This window comes from Macrobrachium nipponense, chromosome 6 (assembly GCF_015104395.2).
Source record: "Macrobrachium nipponense isolate FS-2020 chromosome 6, ASM1510439v2, whole genome shotgun sequence".
NCBI lineage: Eukaryota > Metazoa > Arthropoda > Malacostraca > Decapoda > Palaemonidae > Macrobrachium > Macrobrachium nipponense.
In genome coordinates, this window is record NC_061108.1 from 44,449,955 (window position 1) to 44,470,792 (window position 20,838).

The 20,838-nt window shown below is 46.1% G+C and overlaps 1 protein-coding gene across 1 annotated transcript in view; it reads left to right on the top strand.

Moving 5' to 3' along the window:
• LOC135216297 (bridge-like lipid transfer protein family member 1) overlaps nt 1-20,838 on the top strand; it is a 183,064-nt gene that overhangs the window by 106,415 nt on the left and 55,811 nt on the right. Inside the window, exon 7 of the mRNA XM_064251466.1 lies at nt 9,074-9,259. Coding sequence (XP_064107536.1) covers nt 9,074-9,259 — 186 coding nt within the window. The remainder of the gene's footprint in view (nt 1-9,073; nt 9,260-20,838) is intronic.

Here is a 20,838-nt window from a genome sequence, read left to right on the forward strand (position 1 = left end):
CTTGTTTAATAAAGTACAAAATTTGTTGTCTGATGCCTTTTAAGGAAATCGTACCACCCTTCTCCCTGATGAATAAGGGTCCTGAAGACTTTAAGGTTGTTCTACCCAAGTAAGAACTTAAGGAGTTAACCGGACATAGGGACTTCTCCTGGGGGAGTGGTAAGATTTTCCATGGGGTCCATCTTTCTTGTGGATCCTCATTTGTGGTCAAAAATTGACGATCTGGAGAGAGAAGTACTTCTCCTGATGGGAGGAATTCAATGTGACTTGGTTCTCTCGAAAGAGCCGACAGCTCTGAAATTCTTGCTCCTGATGCTAAACTTAATAAAAATAAAGTTTTTCTCAGGAGGGTTATATAATCACATGATTCATTATTTATTTCTGAGGCCAACTTAAGAACGTCATTCAAGAACCAAGAAACTGACTTAGGTCTCTCTGTGGGTCTAAGTCTAGCGCAAGCTTTTGGTATAGAGGAAAAGTAAGAATCTGTTAGATCTATACCAAAACCAAACTGGAAGATCTTTTTAAGAGCTGATTTGGTAGTGGTAATTGTGCTTGCTGCAAGTCCTATCTCGAACAATGATCTGAAAAAGGAAATGGCCAAATTTGTGGTCATTATTCGTGTATTAGAGCTTCTAAGAAACATAGCTAGTTTCTTAACGGCTGAGTCTTATTGACGTAAGGTAGATTCCCTTTTATCTGATTCCAGAAATGCAATATTTTGGGGATCGATGTTAGCGTTCCTGCGTGCTGCAAACTTCATGAAATCCATAAAGTTAGGGCTTTCTGAATCCTTGAGAAAGCGGACACAGTCTTTGTTTGCACAAACTGGGTCAGTTTGGGATTGGGAATCTGTAGGGGCCGGAGTCCCAGCTCTAGAAGTAGTAGGAACCAATTGCTCTTGGGCCAATTGGGAGCTACTAGAGCCACCCAGCCCTTGAACGATCTTAGTTTGTTCAGGACTTTCAGAAGGAGATTCACCGGAGGAAACAGGTAGATCTTCTTCCATGCATTCCAATCTATTGCCATAGCGTCTGTGGCATAAGCCAGAGGGTCCAGGTTGGGTGCCACATAGCAAGGAAGCCTGTGATTTGACTCTGTGGCAAAGAGATCCACCTGAAGCTCCTGGATTTTCTGACAGATCCATTTGAATGACTAGTTGTCCAGGGTCCGCTCTGATTCTAGAGGGGCGGAGCGTGACAGCGTCTGCTACCACGTTCCTTACCCCTGCTAAGTGGGTGGCTGACAAGTGCCAATTGTTCTTGTCCGCCAAAGAAAAAATGGCTATCAGGACATGATTCAGGTGACTTGATTTGGATCTGCCCCTGTTTATGCAGTGGACTACCACTGCACTGTCTAGGACCAGTTTGACAAGCGATTTCTTGTGTGGCTGGAGCCTTTTCAGAGTAAGAAACACTGCCATGGCTTCCAGTACATTGATATGTAGCTGGCGGAATGGTAAGGACCAGGTTCCCTGGACCTTTTTGTACTGTGAGTACCTTCCCCACCCGCTTAGGGATGCGTCCGTGTGGATCACTAGAGACGGAGGGTGGAATTGAAGGGGTACTGCCCTTGATAGGTTCTTCACTTGTGTCCATGGGTGGAGACGTTTCCTCAAGATCACCGGGATAGAAGCTAGTTTTTCCTGGGACCTCCGGTTTGCTTTTGAACGCTAGGCCCTGTTTATGTCCTTCAGTCTGGCTTTCAGAAGAATGTCCTTGACCGAGGCAAATTGGAGTGAGCCTAAGATTCTTTCTTGGTTCCTCCGGGAAGTTTGTTGTTGTTTGAGAAATTGCCTTGTAGCCCTGGCTATTTCTTTCCTTTTTCAACGGCGGGATTGACAGAGTATGTAAGACCAAGTCCCATTGCAGGCCTAACCACTGGAACCGAGATTCCGGTGTTAGTCTGGACTTGGTTTTGTTTATTTGGAATCCCAGATGTTCCAGAAACTTGATTACTTTGACCGTTGCCTTTTGGCATTCTTTGGAGGACTTTGCCCATATGAGCCAATCGTCTAGATATGCTAGTAGCATTATTCCTTAAGACCTCAACTCTTGAACCACTGCTTCCGCCAGTTTCGTAAATATTCTGGGGGCGATGTTGAGCCTGAAAGGCATTACCTTGAAAGAATAAGCTTTGTTTCCTAGCTTGAAGCCTAGGAACGGGCGGAAGTGTCTGGCTATTGGAACATGATAATAGGCATCTGTAAGATCTATAGAGGTTGTGACGGCCCCACGGGGAAGTAAGGTCCGTACCTGCGAAATGGTCAGCATTCTGAACTTGTCGCAAGGAATGAATAAGTTTAGGTGTGACAAGTCCAGGATGATTCTTCGCTTTCCTGAGTCTTTTCTTTGGCACGCTGAACAAGCGTCCTTGAAATTTTAAGTTCTTGACCCTTGATACTACTCCTTTGAGAAGAAGATTTTGGGTATACTCTATCAATTCTGCTGTTGGTTTTTGGTAGAAATTATTGGGTGGAGGAGGACCTTCTGTCCAACTCCAACCCAAACCTTTGGTCACTATGCTTTGAACCCAAGAGCTGAACCCCCACCGTTGGTGGAAGAGGTACAGCCTCCCTCCTACCTTGGGACTCTCACCGCTGGTTTGCGGAGGGGCGGCCTCCCCGTGCTCCCCGGAAACCTCTGCCCCTGCTGGTGGCCCTGCCGGATCCTCGATGTCGAGAGGCACCCCTGGCCCGACTGCCTCTGGCAAACCTATTAAAGGGCTGAAAGGCCTGGGCCTCAAAAGCCGAGTTATAGGCTGGCGAGACAGCAAAGGAGGTTGATGGCTGGGGCTGTTGGGGTGGTTGAGCCACAAGCAGATACTGCTGTTGTGGGTGAGCCTTTGAAGCGGAGTGCTGTGGTACCTGAGGTACCTGTACTGCCTGGACCAGAGCCTGTTGTGAAGCCTGGAAGGGCTGGAACTTCCTAGACTTCTTTTTCAACCTAGGGTTAGTTCCGGAGGAATCCGGTTTATGTTTATTTACTAGACCCCATCTGACCTTCAGGCTCTGGTTCACCTTAGAGGCCTCGTGCAGCACCTCTGCCACTACTGGAGCAGGGAAGAGGTCTGTTCCCCAAATTGAAGAAGCGATCAGCCTGTTAGGCTCGTGGCAGATGGTAGCCTCGCCCAGAACATGCTTTCTGCAGTTCCTCCTTGCGACGACAAAGTCATAGAAGTCGCACTGCATTGTATGCAGTAACGACTTTGCCATGACCTTAAATAACGGCTCTTGTTCGTAAACAAGAGCCGTCATTTCCGCCATCGTCAAGGATGAGAGAGACCTGCTGAGCCTGGTCCGGGCGTCAAACTCAGTCTGAATTAGTAATTCAGACATACTAATTCAGACAGCCTGGGGAGCCTCTCACTGAAAAGCATTGTGGCGCAGTCGGGTTTCAGCTTCCCTACTGTGAAGTAGTTTTATGATCCGGGGATCAGAAGGGAGGTCGGCTCCGTCTCCCGGAGCTGAGGCATAGGCTCGTCCTTAAGAGCTGCCTGGTATGTAGCTTCCACTACCCTATAGGTAAGTGGGAGCGGAGTGCCTTCCACCATGGTAAAAATGGTGAAAGGGCTTTTGAAGGCGGTGAGGCGAGTGTTCTCACACTCCCACTCATCCAGACTCCTTAGCCACGCCTGCTGCGCCTGTTCCTGAGGGAGGATGACAGTCTCCTTTGGGACTTTATCCTCTCGCATCATGGCTGCGTCAGTTAACCTGACGTAGCCCGTGAATGGAGGTTGAAGGTTCTTGGGATAGCACTCGAAGTCTTCCAACCTCCAAGTCCCAATACCTTCAATGGAGAGCATACCATTCACGAACGGAGCATATGCCGCAATCCTCCATGGGTTGTTAGGCTTAAAGTCCGGGAGCTTAGACGAATCCGGCATGATGGCAGGTATTGCTACCTGACCGGAATGAGAGGGGCCTGCCGCCAGCGAGTCCCTAATGCCCGTCATAGCATTTTCCTGGGCAGCCATCCTCTCCGACAGGGATTGGATTGACTGACCCGAGGCCTCGACCGTACTAGAAAGCTGGGAGAACATCTCCTGAAACCTAGTGTTGACTAGCCCGACGACGTCTCCCACCCTCTCCAAGATATTGGAGGAGAAAGCTACGGGGTCAAAGGAGGAAGACTGGGCCTTCTCCTTCCGAGACCTATGCTTGGGGGACCGCGGAGCCAAAGAAGACACAACCTTAGGTTTATCCGCCCCGGGATGGTGAGCCGGGGTCTTCTGGATAGAAGAAGGGGCTGACTTCTTTGGCAGCAACTTCGGCTTGGGTTTAAAGTCCGTAAAGGACTTGACCTTGGGGAACACGGAAGAAGTTTTTGGTCGTACCGACCTCTGCTTCTCCTTGAAACCCTGGAAAGAAGTGGAAGTGAAAGGGATAGGAGAAGAAGGAGAAGGAGAAGGACTCAAGGAAAGCCCTTGAGCCCCTACAGGACCTGCCTCAAGTACACCCTTACCTGGGCCCATGACATCTACAGTCATGGGCTCTAAGTCTAAGTTGAGGGCCGCCACGTCCTCTGCGACGTCCTCCGTCAGGTTCCCTTCCGCCGGGAGCGAGACCATAGCCTGGATGTGAGCGATGAGCGGAGCAGCAACTTGGGGGTCCACGACCGAGCCCCTCTTCGCGCCGGGGAAGACTAGGTCAGCCATGTCCTGGGCCAAGATGTACGGGCGGCCCTTGGGAGAATTCCTCCCAAAACCTCCGACCCAGGCCTTCAAGGTTGTTAAGGCTGCTACCCTCTCCGCTTCCAAAACCTGTAAGAAGGGTTAGAGTTAGCCATAGAGACAAGATGATTGAATTGTATGAATCAAAACAATTCAATTCGAAAATATGCACGTAAGTGAATATAATAAGCGAACGAATGGACCCAGTGCCATTAATAATGGAGATTTACCTCAGTAGAGGCTGCATCGACTAAGGCGTAGCAAGTGTGGCAGTTGTTGTGATGCCACACCAAGTAGTCATCGACTCGCACGGCGCACCCGGCATGGGAGCGGCAGACTTCATGGCCACAGGGATCCTGCAAGACGGCGTTACAGCCGGTTTCCTGGCAACAGATGACCTGTAAGTCAAAGGATACATGAGTATCATGACAACCTCCAGGGAGGTTATAGAACTTAATGCTATAAGTCTAATGTAGTAGGCGCCGGAGTGGAGCCTACTAACCAGAGGAATATATATATATATATGTATGCATGCAGTCACATATGGAAAATAACAAGGTTCATAGCACCGGAGTAGCTATGTCAAGGTAACTGCTGCACTGCTATGCATAGCTCCGTGTATATAAGAGGGGGAGAGATATGAGTCAACTCCGTCAGGGGCCGGAGTATGCCGCAAGCCACTGCAAGAGCGGAAGCAAGACAGTGGAACAGAAAATAATAGAGTGACATACTAGACATAAACAAACTAGGTTGTGTGTAATGCTATATATAATGGGATAACAACTGTACACACGTACGGTGGATGACACCCTAAGGCCGAGGCCTATGACTAAATATTCTTGAGTCAGGTCCGGTGTTGGCCGGAGCTGAGACCGCCGGAGCGGAGAGGAAGGGAGTACTAGGGTGGTGGGTGGCGAATGCGGGGGCGGGGGGAGGTGGTCCCACCTCCCTTGCCTGGTGGCTCACCGTAGTACGGTGCAGGGAGGGAGGGGGGAGAGTCCCCAAGCCCCGAGCAAGGCTACTGAGTACGGCCAGCCCGAGCGCTGAGTGTATCCACCCCCACCTACCTCCGAGAGAACTCCCCCTCTCATGCGGACTCGGATAGCTAGCTGCGTAGCGAGCGAGTCATCGCTCCACCGTGGTGGGTGGGCATGGAGGGGGGGAGGAGGTCAGCAACGGGGTGGCTCGTACGCGATCAACTGGAAACCTTCCCAGCCGGGTGAACAGACACACGGTTGGAAGGCCAATGATCGCAAGGGGCCAACCGGCTCTGAAGTCGCATATAGCATACAACAATAAATAACCTTAGAAACATACATATAAATATAGAATAATAAAATAATAAAATATAAGCTAGTCTAACACGGGGGTGGGGGGGTGGGGTGATATTAAAACAGCATAAGATAAGGATGTCCAGGAGGGGTAGGCTAATCGCAAGTCTGGCGACTCGGGTGTGTTAGCCTAACCCTAAGGCGGCTAGTCGGTATGCTGTACCAAATAAGGGGGCAGGAGACTAAGAGCCAGGACATAAAACGAAGGGACTAGGTCCTAACGTAAGGGAGAGACTCCTAACGAATCGGGATCTGACTAGGCTAGGCTACGATCCGAAACATGCGGTCGGAGTAGGGGGACCCCGTGAAAGGCTAGACTGAATAAATTCAAGCTGACTGCATGAAAAACACAATAAAACAGTTATGGAATAATAAAAAGTACTGCTAAGGTAACTCTGATGGTATGGGAGACCAAAGAGTGAGGGAGCCGCCATGCGGTCTGGGAGAGAGAGGTTGGCGCGTGAACCATGAAGCTCGCGCTACTTAATCTCCTCCTAAACATAATAAAATGGGAAAGATCCGTATAATGAGATAAAAAAACCATAACAGCAGTACTTAACTTAGATGCAGAAGCTTGATCCATCATAAAAGCAGAAGATAAATCCAGAGTCAGCGCTAAAACACAGAGCACAAGCAAGACGCATGTAATGGCGGTGACGCTATCAGAAGGAATGACGTCAGAGGCGCTCACTGTAGTAGTAGAGGGTAGCGGGGCTATAGTGCGGCTCCTCTGTTGATGGGGTTTTGGCGGAGGAAGAAGCTAAATGGCAGGGTACCTCTGGTAGTGGTATTCACTCGCTCTTTATATATACCGACACCTTTTATTACAAGGTGAGCGAGCCATTTACCTTGGCACTAACGTTTCTCTTTTTCTCTGGTATGAATAGCAATATTTATACCTAGAAATAGTATCAAAAGAACCTATTTCACGGAGCGACACAGGCTGAGCCCAGAAATTACAGTTTACAACTTAATCTTATCTTATCCTCTAACTAAGCCTAACTTAATATTATCCAACCACCTACAAATCTAAACTTAATTCCTTAAACTTAATATATTTCATCGATACTGCTTGGACTTTTGATTTTCCTTGTATCAGCAGCTCCTTTGGGGGAGAGCCTCTGGTTGCTCTTTTGCAATTCCTGAATCGTTATTTCCAGCTGCTCATAGGTGCGTAGCCTGGGATCGTTGATCTTCCTCAGCGCTACTGAGGAACCACAACCAACAGGCAAAACTGTCTCTCTTAGGTACCACAGTGGAGCGCAGGTGAAGGGTTGCCTCAGCTTTTAACTCATTCCCATCTACCAAACTGCAATGAAAAAAAGAAAAGACAAACATTAATATACCAATCCCTCACCCATAAGCACAACAAAAACAAACATTAATATACCAATCCCTCACCCATAAGCACAACAAAAAATAAGAACAATGATAAAATACAAATTCAAAAACTAGAGTTTAAAAATTGCCCAACCTAATCAACATAACAAAATACATAATATAAAAATCAGACATTCATTCACACAACCAATTTCTTCTACCACAATATCCCTCCCCCCTCTTTCTCGGTTTCCCCTGATATCGTCTTGTATTCGTCATCCTGTAACAATTATTCCTTTTCATAATAGTGACTTTTCCTCTTCAACAGCTTCCTTATCTAGAGTGAATTAGCTGATTGATAAAACAGCTCATGCTTCATGGTAATTGCCCATAAGTGTTGTGCAGACGACAACATCTGTCAGCACGCTTATGTAGTGATGTCATGCAAGAAACCTCTAACTTCCCCATTTGTGCAGACGACACCCTCTTTCATTAAGATTATGTAGTGATGTCATGCAATAATCTTCTCCTTCTCCACCCAAATACCTGTTTGCTTCATCCAGTACTGTCTCATAGCATTCTGTAGTGTCATTGCTGATGTCCCGGCATTGCACCTCTTTCGTCTTAGTTCCTCCATTTAGACTTTAGGAATTTCAACTGTTTTTGGTTGATTCCCCTTTGGTATTTTTTCAACTGCATTTTTGGTTGATTCCCCTTTAGTATTTAAGTGGTGCTCAGCTCACATGGTTCCATTTTCTCTTCTCTGTTAACCAGCGCTCTTTAGTTTACTTCTGCCTGGCTCCTGTTAAACGAATAAGTTAACATGGATTATGGTAAGGTGTGTTTACATGGAAGTAGAGAGAATGGGTTAACAGTGAAAAGGACAAGCTAGGAAACTGTTTAGCTTGGCTCCTAATACGTACAGTGTAGTATACTCTCAACAGTGTTTGTACATGAGGTATAAAGCTTTTATTCTTTAGTTGTAGCAGGGATGCTGTCTCTTGAACCAAATATGATAGCTTCCTTTCTATTTTATTGTTAGTTGTTAGGAAATCCCATTTTTTAATTGTAGGAGCATGAAGGTACACATTGGTGTAAAGGAGAATACATTCATATATGAAGGTGGTAGTGTCTTTAGTTTTGGGCTGTTGGTTATGGGCTTTTGACTCATGATCCTTTGACAAATCTCCTTGCAAGGGCCTTACACCCTGTTGTGGTTTCAGCGTCTGGCTACAGTACTTGCCAGTAAGGATCACACAATGGGTAGGAATGTTGAGAAGCTTTTTTTTTTTTCTCTCCTTTAAAAAGCTGTTAGTTCGCTTGGCTGAACGTTGTTTCTCTGGCTGCACTAACCTACCATCCTCATTAAATGTGGTAGTCAGCTAACTTTAACAATAGATAAGGTTCATTACAAATATTGATAATTTTCATGATAAAATTAATTATTTGGATATTTACCTACTGTTAAATTGGAAACCCATCCAGCATCCCCACATCTTAGTGTGTGGTTGGAGAACATAAAATTGATGTTTCTGAAGGTTACAGTTATTGAGATCAATAGAGAAATGTGGCTCCCTAGACTTTTAAATTCCCTGCAGAGGTGTTTACATGTTTTACAGAATTAATGTGATGAAAAATTCTTAATTTGAGGGAATTTTGTAACTATCATTGAAAATTAATTTAATGATTTAGATACACTATTACAGTACGTATATAGTAAATTGATTGCATTCTTACTTTTTCTTATACAGATGTTGACAGATTTCCATCTCTGGATCGTAGTGACAGCTTACTTTCTTCATCTTCTGAAGGAAAAAGAGCATCAACTAGACTACAAGATCATAATCATTCTTCTGAAACCATTTTTGCTCTTCCTTCAATGCAGATTCATTTGAATACCAAGCATCTGCAGTCTGCAACAACACCTGATTTTATGGGTAGATATGACTGCTGAAACTGTGATAAACAGATTTTTTACCCAATAATATAAAGTTACTTGTTATTTATTAGTAGTATCCCTATGGTTATCATTTTCATTTGTCTTATTAACTCCCAGTGAGAAACAGCTAACTTCACAGTTCAAAACATGCATAATTCACAGTTCAGAAGCTTTGAATGTAGGATTAATGAGAGGCAAGTAATATTTTTTAATGGATAGATATTACAGTGGGCCCCCCGTATTTGTGTTCTCCGGATTCGCGGATTTTTCTTTGGAACCTATCGAACAAATTATTCGCGGAAAGGACTCGCCCATTCGCGGGGTTCTCTGTGGAACATACAATTAATTATTCGCCGGAAGGACCTTCGCCCATTTCGGCGGGGTTCTCTGTGGAACATACATAATTATTCGCGGTCACCCCCGGCTATTCGCGGATGCGAATTTTTGTGTGTTTACTATTCATACATGGACATTTCATAATGGTATGGTTATTCTGTTTATTAGACATTCCTTATAAATCTTAATGTAATGAATTAAATAAAAATATCGTAGGTATAAATTGGTGAGCAAGATAATATGAAATAAAGCATAACAGAGTGAGTTTGGCGACTGAAAAAATAAACAATCGTATACGTACAGGCCTCTCTCTCTCTCTCTCTCTCTCTCTCTCTCTCTCTCTCTCTCTCTCTCTCTCTCTCTCTCTCTCTCTCTCTCTCTCTCTCTCTCACAAAATGAGAGATAGGAAACAATAACGGAATATCGCTTGAATACGATATGGCAACAAAGTTTTGGTCTGACTGAAGTGTAGAGTTACTTTGACACTGACTTACATGTCATTCCTGGTCATCTCACAGCCACGAATAGACATCAACTTCACAGCCGAGAAAAGACAATTGCATACAAAATAAATATTTTCCAGATGAAAAGGCAATTGGAGGGCCTATGTTATCCCATAAAAAAAAAACTCTTGCTTGGATAACTGTAAGATGTAGAAGAGAGAGAGAGAGATCAAGGGCAGGGCGGATGTAGGAAGGAGATTTAAGCAGTACCTGGAAGTGAAAAACAACCCCTATAATCTTATAATTATAGCCTCAGGGTTTGTCTCAAAGACATTCAAAGGTGTTTCACACACGTGACAGTTGTTGTTTTTGTAAAATTGGCATCAGGGCAGATTTTTAAGCACCACTGTGTTAATATATTATTAATAATTTTTCCATTACCTTCGATAACACGCCAAATTTCACACTACATAATCATAAAAATCTCTAGGATTGTGCGACCGCGCAAATTGGAAAACATTGGTGCTAGATTAAATCTGAAAACTCCAGATCTAGCGTGAAACGCGTTAGTTTAGCAACACTGCCATTGAACTTACTTACATACGTATTGGGTCAATTGCATGGATACGCATTGTGCAGGCTGTACATTTTATGAAATGTTTTAAGATGATTTCTAAATATGATATGTATGTACATAAATTGTTTTAGGATGATAATAAAAGTATGCAGACCATATCTAAAGTACGTAAGACAGTGATTACCTATTTGTAGCAGGGTACGTATTTTTCTGTCTGTGGCACGCAGTACGTATATGTACGTGTATTTTTCATACGTACATAATGAGTATATTTTCGTGACAAAATACTTTTATGATGAAAAAAAGCTTTATTAATTTTCAAATATTACGGTTCTGTAATACTTTCATGTAAACACAGCAAAATGTTGGTAACAAAGTCAGGTTTTCTTAAAAGATGCTCTACCCAAGCCAACTTTCCGCAGATAAACAAATCTTATGATGCCAAGACGCCTTCTTAGAGCAGTACCCAAATGAAATGATATTTAAAACGCTATTGGCTGTTGTCTGCACAGCAGCCAATCCAGGAGCAGCATTCATTTTCCTTGTCGCTCATTGGCTGTACACTTGGTGTTGATTGGTTGAACCCTGGCCCCATTATGAGGAGATGGAATTGTGGGTATCGCGCATCTAGTACCCGAGCAGCCTCACTGCGCAGAAACTTTCGGGTATGCACAAATGTTAACGCTAAGCTCTTGTGTGTATCAGCAAATATCTGTGTGCATCGTACCGAAAATGGCCCCTAAAAAGCGCCCTGCTCCTTCTAAGGCTTCTGGCCAAGAAGCTAAAAGAAAGAAGATAGTAATGAAGCTTAACGAGAAGGTGAAACTTCTCGATATGTTGAAGGAGGGAAAAAGTTACGCTGCAGTCGGCCGCCATTTCAAAGTGAATGAGAGCACAGTGAGATATATAAAGAAAAAAGAAAATGAAAGAAGAAAAAGTGTTAATATGACAAAACCATCGTGAAAATGGAATCTGCACTCGCGTTCTGGATTAAGGACTGCAGGAAGAAGAACATGCCCCTTGACTCCAAGATCATACGCCAAAAAGCACGACAGATCTACCAGCAGCTATCAACTCCTACTGCTTCACAAGGAGGTGAGGAAGCCGAAGATGTGGAGGCACTGGAAGGCGATGAAGAAGGGACATTGGAATTCTTGGGCTTTGGAGAACCAGCTCCTGAAGAGGAAGACGAAGAAGAAGAACCACAACCGGGACCATCCTCAGCTCCCCAAGGATTTCAGGCGAGCAAAGTATGGTTCCACCGGTTCAAGAAAAGGTTCCACCTAAAGTCTGTTTCCCTACATGGGGAAGCTGCATCTGCAGACAAAGAGGCAGCCGCAAAATATCTGGAGGCCTTCATGAAAATAATCCAGGAGAAAGGATATCGCCCAGAACAGGTGTTCAATATGGAGGAAACTGGCCTGTTCTGGAAGAAAATGCCGTCCCAGATGTACCTTATGAAGGATGAAGCTAAAGCCTCCGGATTCAAGGCACAAAAGGACAGGGTGACCCTCCTGATGTGCGGGAATGCGGCTGGTTTTATGTTGAAACCAGGCCTCATTTACAAGGCTGCAAATCCCAGGGCACTCAAGAACAAGAACAAGGCGTTACTGCCCGTCTTCTGGATGCATAATCCCAAGGCCTGGGTCACCAAAGTCCTGACGGAGTACTGGTTTCACATGAGTTTCATTCCTCAAGTTAGGCAATACCTGGCCGATTTGGACATCAAGGTCTTGCTGATAATGGACAATGCTGGTGGCCACCCTCTCGATCTTTATTCCAAGGGAGTCCAGCTTGAGTTCCTTCCTCCCAACACCACCTCTCTCCTCCAGCCTATGGATCAGGGCGTCATCCGTGCCTTCAAGGCACTCTACACTGGGAACTCCCTCCAGCACCTTGTTGATGCAATGGACCTTGTTGATGCAATGGACCGTGACAGCGAATTTACGCTGAAAGATTATTGGCGTAAATTCACGATTGCCACGTGTGTCTGTCTGTCATTGACCGGTAGTTGAAGGACATGAAGAAGGAGACACTGAATGCCTGCTGGAGTAAGTTGTGGCCAGACTGTGTCCATAATTATACAGGCTATTCTCCCCAGGAAATCCAGCATTCAGCCATTAATAAGGCAGTCCAGTTGGCAAAAATTCTTGGTGGTGAGGGCTTTGATGATATCACCGAGGAAGAAGTCGGCACCCTCATTGATGCCCACTCTGACCCCCTTACCGACCAGGACTTGGAAGAGCTGATGAAGTCCGCCAGCGAGGAAGAAGACACTCCAGGTTCAGGAGAGGATCAGGAGGAGGAGGAGGGCCTGACTTTGGAACGCCTGTCCCAAGTTAAAAAAATGGTAAACGACCTCCAGGAGTTTGTCGCAACATGGGATCCTTACATGGAGCGCTCCTTGAAGTTTTCTAATATTCTAGATACAGCATTGGAGCCCCATAATCAAGCTCTCCCCACCATGAAGAAGCAACGGCAGCAGTTGCCAATCACAATGTTCATCACACGAATGAAGAAAGACCCTCCAAAGCCTCCCAAATCACCTGAAGTAGTGCCTCTTGAATTGCCTGAGTCACTGCCTCCTGAAGCACCTCCTGAAGGTGAAGAGGCGCCCTCAGAGCATATGTAACTCCTCTGCTTAGCTGTGCAGTCATATCTTCGTCATTCATCGGACTGCACGGCTAATTCATCATCATCATCTTTAATCATCATTCATCACTGGTGAGTACCCTGTTTACATATGTTGTACTAGCGTAAAACAATTGTTTAATGTTCATACATTTTTTGTTCTTTCTCTCTATCTCTTGTGATTTCACATACAATTGTTTCCCTTGTAAAAAGAAAATGGATGTCTCAAATAGTAACAGTATGAAAGAAAACGTGCGTGACTGAATATTTATGGGGGGACTGAATTATTTTCACATACGTAACTAAGTCATGCAGTACGTACATAGTATGTATTTATGTATAACCATAAAATGAAAGATTTACTTTAAAACAGTATCAATAATATTTCAAAGATTAATATGAACCATAATAGGATATTTTATGTATATTTGATGAAGGATGGTCTTTTTTAGGGATACTTTGGTGTTTGCATGTTCAGGATAGGAGTTTATGAGCATTTTTAGAGGGGGGTTCCAAACATTCGCGGGTTCTAACTATTCACGGGGGGGGGGGGGGGGGGTCTGGTACGCATCCCCCACGAATACGGGGGGACCACTGTATTTTCTAAATTACTGTTGGTCTTAATATTGGCTTAATTCATTGTAATATGATTAGGGGTGTTACAATCCTTTTATCAGTCAAGGCCCTTCATCTAGTTGTTCATACGCGAACAAACCTTCGGTCTTAACAACAGGATAACTTTTAGCGCATAGTTTGATCCGGTTAAATCGCAGATGAAAGCAAGGAATCTTGTGAGATCTGGCAATGTGTGTATATATCGGGTGAAGAGTGGTCAAGGACCATGCACCCATGCCACAGCATCAGTCTTTTCTTAACCCCTCTCGGCCTTTACCTGGTTCATTGCCCGTTTCACTTGTGTTTGAGTGTGTGTGTGTGTGTGTGTGTGCTGTTATTATGGCTTCTTTTGCTCCATCTCGGCCTCGTCAACGTGTGTGCCCCGGAACTCCAGGTTTTCTGTGTTCTCGTTTTATGGCTTTGGCTGCAACCGACCCACACGTCACTTGCAGTAGGTGTTGCTGTAATGTTTGTACAATAACAAATCCCTGCACGGAATGCTGTGCGTGGCCTAGAGTGCAGTGGAAGTTATTTTATAGTAAGAGGGAGCATTGTAGGGTTTAACTCTTTCTTCGTAGGAAGGTTTTTCTTCTCCTCTTCCTGATGCTTCGTCTCCTGCTGCTCTCACACCCCATGCTAGTGTTGTGCCTTTGTCCCCTTCCATTTCTTCTGTTGATTGGTCATTGGAAGTATCGGGAGGCCCTCAGGCTGATTTATGTAATGTCGCCCCTTCTTCCTCGGAAGTTAATTTGATATCTGAGAGGGAGGAGGCTTTTTTATCAATTTCTTTTATTTCAGAGTCGGAGGCATCCAAAATGGCAGCACTTTGCGGGACGCTTGGTATACGGGGTCCACCCTTTCTTGGGGGGTTTGCTGATGCACTTCATGGATGCTCGCTAACCCCCTCCTCATGCTGTCCAAGCCCTCCCCCCCTCCTCCTGGCCTCGTCTTCGTGGGTAGCCAAGGTCAGCCATTTTGTATTGCCCCGCCAATGACGATTGCCGCTTCTTCGAGTCAGAGGGAAGCCGTGGCGTCAGCCCTGCTAGTGATGTCACGGGATCAGTCATTTTGTATCCCTCTGCCAGTGGCGTCTGCATTCCGTTTGGATCAAGGGAAAACTGTGAAGTCATCGCCGCTTATGCCATCACTTCCATCGATGACATTACTCCCAGTCGTCTCTGCTGTGCTGCCTCGCTCGTCTATGTTATCGTTTGCTGTTGTGACATCATCTCTGTCATCCTGTTTGCTGCATCTCCCTTCCATGTTGTTCGCCCCTTCTCTTGCAGAATCTGTCTGAGGCTTTATGCCAGGCGGTTCTAAAGAGATTAGACTCTCTTTTAGAAGATAAGTTGGCTGCCATGTTGGCTGGGAGGACTGGAAGCAAGCATGTTGCATTGCCCCACCTCCTGCGATTGTGTAAGGAGCCAGTCTTCCTCTCCTTCTCCCCCATCTCCGATGCGTTGGCGTATCAAGAATTGGAAGGCTAAGGACTTTGCCCTTTTTTCGTCTGCAAGTGAGGCGCAGCATGCCCGTGTTTCTGAGTGTTAGTGTATCTTCCCCTGTGCGATCTGCAGTAGCTGCTTCGTCCTCTGCATTAGTCGTGAGCGTGTTGCAACCTCCCTCATTCGTGCACTTGTTGCAGGTGCTTCCACTTCTCCTTCTCCAGGGCTTATTCATTGCCGAAAGGATCTCAAGGCGCCTGTCAAGAGGTCGAAGGTTGTGAGCACGGAGTTGGTGTATAAGGAGTGTTTGCCTGCCCCTCTCCCTGGTACTTCCAGGAGTTCGACTCCGAGGGATTCTCATTCTATCTCGAGTGTTCGGGATTCCTCACTGACACACATTCGTACGTCTGCCACGCCCGTGCCTGTATGCGGCCATGTTAGAGAGTCATCTATTGGAAGAGTGCTTAGTGATGTCCCTAGTGTTGGTGCTTGGATCCAGCCCAGACAGGTGAGTTGGTGGTTTGGGCTGTTTGGCTGCTGGATCTTCCATTAATTTACACAAGGAAGGGCTTTAGATAAGCCTGCACACCCTTCTCGTCATTGGTCTCTGTTACCGGAGCAGGAGAAGGGAGACGCACAAGAGTTTTTGTCTTACTTTACAGAAGTTGTCGATCTCATTCATGGATTTAACAATTTGGAAAGTAGGACTCAGGCTCGGTCGTCTTTCACTCCTTCCTGCTTGGAAGCCTTGCTGGGAGCTACACAGGATCGCAAGTCATCGTTTCAACTTCCCTTGTCGGGGCACATCCAGTCGGTCTTGCATAAGGTTAATGCCTCTGTTTCAGACCGGGACGGTTCACTTCGCTTAAGGGGCTCTGCCAAGCTGCTACCCCCGCCTCTCACGAGGCATAGGAAGTACTATGCTAAGAACTCTGCATATTTTATGTCGTGTCATCTTAACCTGGACATCATTTGTCTGAAGCCAGGATTGACTTTGGAACAGGTGAGGTCGGTGGCTCCATGCTTGTCTCCACAGGATGCCTCAGCTTTGGAGTCTATGGCAGCCTCCATGTTGCAGACAGTTTCTTGGCTGGACTTCTGGTCAACGGTCATTGCCAAGATAGCTTGTAACAGGTCCCCAGAGTGGTTGGTGGATCCTCTTTTGCCAGTTTGTTGCAGTCCGGAGGAAAGGCGTTTTCGTATCTGGCTCACCTCGCTGTTAATTTATGGGGTAACCTTCTGATTAGAAGAGATGCGGCTTTATCCAGGATGGAAAGATCAGTTGACATGGAGTCCTTGCTGGCATTGAGGAATGGAGAACTTTTGGAATCACAATTTCTGTTCCCTTTGACCGAGCTGGAGGATGCGATAGACTGGCGCCGGGCTGACACCAAGGACAGATTAGTGCACCAGGCTGTGTCTAAGTCAGAGTCTCATCCTCGGCAACGTTTGACCCCTCCTCTTCCCCCTGCCCAGCAGCAGTCATGAAGATTGTTACCTGGTAGGCCATCAAGGAGTTCGGTTTCAGCAGGGCCTCCCCATTTGCCCCAGCCTAGGTTAGAGGACCAACATCCCTTTCACTCTCGTTCCTTTAAGCCGAGCAGGGGCTCCAGGGGCGTAGGTAAAGGGGGTCTCGGTAAGTTAGGTGCCTCTCCCTCTCCTGTGCCATGGGTGGGGGGTTGCCTGGCGGGCCAATGGGCTAAGTGGCAGAGTTATGGGGCGGAGAAGTGGTTGGTAGATGTCCTTTCGGTGGGGTATCTACTGCCCTTTGACTCCTCTCCCCCTCTCTCGGACAAGCCGCAGCTCAGGAGGGTGTATCCTCCAGATTCTCTGAAGTTCTTGGCTCTTCGGGAGGAAGTGCAGAAGATGCTGGACAAGGATGCAGTAGAGGAAGTAGTGCATCCATCTCCAGGATTTTACATTCACATCTTGGTGCCCAAGGCGTCGGGAGGTTGGAGACCTGTGATCGACTTATCTACCTTGAATCACTATATCAGGAAGACAAGGTTCAAGATGGAGACACCACGTTCAGTGTTGGCAGCTGTGAGGAAAGGCGACTGAAGGACGCATACTTCCGGATCCCTATTCATCCGACATCCAGAAAGTTCCTTCGGTTCTCTCTCAGAGACAAGGTCTCAGAGTTCCAAGTCCTGTGCTTCAGGCTGACCACAGCCCCTCAAGTGTTCACAAGGGTCTTCTCTCTCGTCTCAAGTTGGGCCCATGCTCAGGGGATCTGTTTGCTGAGGTACCTCGACAATTGATTGGCCTTGGCAGGTTCCAGGGAGAAGCTGCTGCAGGACAGAGATCGTCTGCTTGGGTTTTGTCTAGAACTGGGCATCATGGTCAATCAGGAAAAGTCAAACCTTGTACCCAGTCAAAGGATTCTCTACCTGGGCATGGTCATCGATATGGTGGTTGCAAGAGTTTTCCCGTCAGATCAGAGGTTGGAGAAGTTGCAAGTGGTGGCGCGTGACTCCCTGTCGGAACCACATCAGTCAGCTCATAAGTGGCAGGTCCTTCTGGGAGTTGTCTTCCCTGGAGAAGCTGGTCCTTCATGGGCGTCTTCATCTTCGGTCTCTACAATGGAGACTGGGGGAATTCTGGTCTCTGCAGGGGACCCACTCCTGTTAAAGGTTCCTCTGTCTCTGGAAGTGAGAGAAGACCATTGGTGGTTGGACGACTGAAAGCTTTTGAAGGGTGTCCCTCTGCATTCTCTCCCACCGGACTTCCTTCTGTTTTCAGACGCCTCCCTCGCAGGTTGGGTGGCTCATTTAGGCGGTCTCATTGCCCCAGGCATTTGGAGTTTGGAGGACAAACAGCAGCATATCAATGTCTTGGAGTTGATGGCAGCCTTCCTGGGTCTGAAGGAGTTTCTTGAGAAAGTAGAGGGTCATTCTGTCATTCTCATGTCGCACAACACCATGTTGGTCGCCTATGTGAACAAGCTGGGAGGCCTCTTTTCATGTCAACTTCACGCCTTGACCGTCGAGGTTCACCAGTGGGCAGTCAGCAATTTGGTAGAGCTCTCAGCCAGGTATATCCCAGGCAAACGAAATGTGGTCACAGACAAACTCAGTTGTCAGGATCAAATCCTAGGCACAGAGTGGTCCCTTCATCAGGTAGTAGCAGACAAGCTCTTCCAGGTTTTGGAGAGACCCTTGCTAGACCTTTTTGCGACCCAGTTCAACAGGAAACTGGAGATATTCTGTTCAGTGGTTCCAGATCCTTTAGGGTTAGCGGAGGACACGTTCCAACATCCCTGGGACAACATGGAGGTGTATGCTTTCCCTTCATTTTGTTTGATCCATCAAGTCCTGAACAGGCTGATGATTTTGCAGGGTCTCAGGATGACTTTGGTAGCCCCTCTGTGGCCTCAGGAGGAATGGTTTCCAGATCTGCTGTCATTGTTGTCGAAAGTTCTGTCGGAGGTTCTGAGGGAAATTCCCCCTTGGCGGCATCTCCTGTGTCGTTAATGGGGTTTTTCTCCACTCGGAACCTCTATTCAGCACATAGCAGACTTTTAAACCTTCCTCAGATATGAGAAACATTTGTCCATTTCTGCCATTAGAGGCTACAGGGCGGCCCTGAGTTTAGTGTTATGCCTTAGAGGTATCGACATCTCTTCCTGGGAACTTTCCTTGCTAGTTAAGGGATTAGAGCAATCGAGTTCTTCTAGGGAGCTCAAGCCTCCGATGTGGGATGTTTCCTTGGTTCTGAGAAGCTTCATTAAGGGTCCATATGAGCCTTTGTATCGCTCATCTGACAGGAAATTGACACTCAAGATGGTTTTCCTCCTGGCCTTGGCATCTTCGAAGAGAGTGGGAGAGCTGCACGGTCTGAGCTATGATGTGAAGCACACTTGGGTTGTGGGTCAGTGTCTTTTGAATTTGTCCCAGAATTCGTGGCCAAGACCCAATCCCTCTGTGCATGGTGATAGGTTCACTTCCTTTTCCATTACATCACTGAGTAACTTTGTGGGTGGTGATGTTCAAGAGCTTTTGTTGTTTCCTGTCCAGGCCCTGATTTGCTGTCTTAAAAGGGCATGGCACCTTAGGCCAGGCTGCTGCAAACTTTTTGTGAGCATAGGAGGTACAAAGAAAGAGGTGTCTTTTTGGATACGGAAATCCATCAGACAGGCATACTTGACTCTTGATGATTCCACTGCCACGTCTGTACAGGCTAGAGCGCGTGACGTTAGGGGTATTGGTTCCTCTCTGGCTTTCAAAAAGAACTTGGCTGTACATAAAGTGCTAAGCGCTGTTACTGGGTTACGCCAGTCCACGTTCACCTCTTTCTATCTTAAGGATGTTGCCAACAGATCTATGGACACATTTTCTCTGGGTCCTGTGGTGGCTGCCCAACAGATTGTGTAACTCATCATTGCCCTTAACAGGGCGCTTTTATATCTTACCTAAGATGATTGTGTGGATGAAGGAATGAGTTGGCTGGTCTCTTTCTTTCTCTTGTACCTTTCCTTCTTCCTTCGGGCAGGTTAATGAATAGACACGTCATTCGCTGGACTGGTCTGATACAGGTGAGTAAGGTAGTCATACTGATAGTTTGGTCGCTTGGTATGCAAATAACCAACCCTCTTATTAGGTAGTATATGCTCTGCTCCTTGGCAAGGGGGAGTTGGGAGTGGTAACAAACCCTGGTGTGTTGGTTTGTTATTGGACAGTCAAAGTTTCTCTTTGGTTCCCTATGCAAGGATTCTCCCATATATCATTGTACGTCGCTCAGTGTCTGGGTGGTTAGATATCAATGTATCTAGCTTCTCACGGGCTTCAGTCCCTCTCCAGAAGCTATTTCTTCTGGAGCTGGAACTGGTGGGTAGGCCCCCAGCTGGTTTAGGATGTCTTGTACCTCCCGCCTAGTAAAAGTCTATCCTATTGTTAAGACTGAAGGTTTGTTTGCATATGAACAAATGACAAAGTTTCTAAGACAATTTGTGTTTTTCATAGCTACAAACCTGAGAGAGAGAGTTGGACCTGTGAATTCTAGAGTGAACACAGGGTTGGGTTATGGGCTAAACCCCTTTTTGATATTTTAGGAGAAATGGAAATATATGGTAGTTGATAGAAGAAAGTAATTCATCTGAGTAAGATACAGGAGCAAGAGATTTTGGAAATCCATATCCAGAAAGATGCCATAGTAAAAGTTATGAAGGTAAGGTAAACAAATTCCTTGATCCTGACCCCAGTATTGTACTTCAAGTTCTAGTAGTAAAACTTGACCTACACAACTATCAGTACTAAAGTGTTAAAATTTAAACACTTATGAGGAGTATCCTTTCAGTAAAAGTTGACTGGTATAAAAAATTGTACTGCAGTTTGATTTTGATGTTTGGAAGGTTGATTCTTGACCACAAAATCAGATGCAAACATGCCATCAGCTGCCAGTTCTGGAATGCAAGACACTGCTGGACATGTCATGAAGATTATTATTCTTTCTGTTGAGGCAAACATCAGATGAAAAGCTGTTTTTTTAGAGTGAGATCAGGGAGAGAGGCTTGAGACACTGGGTCATATCAAGG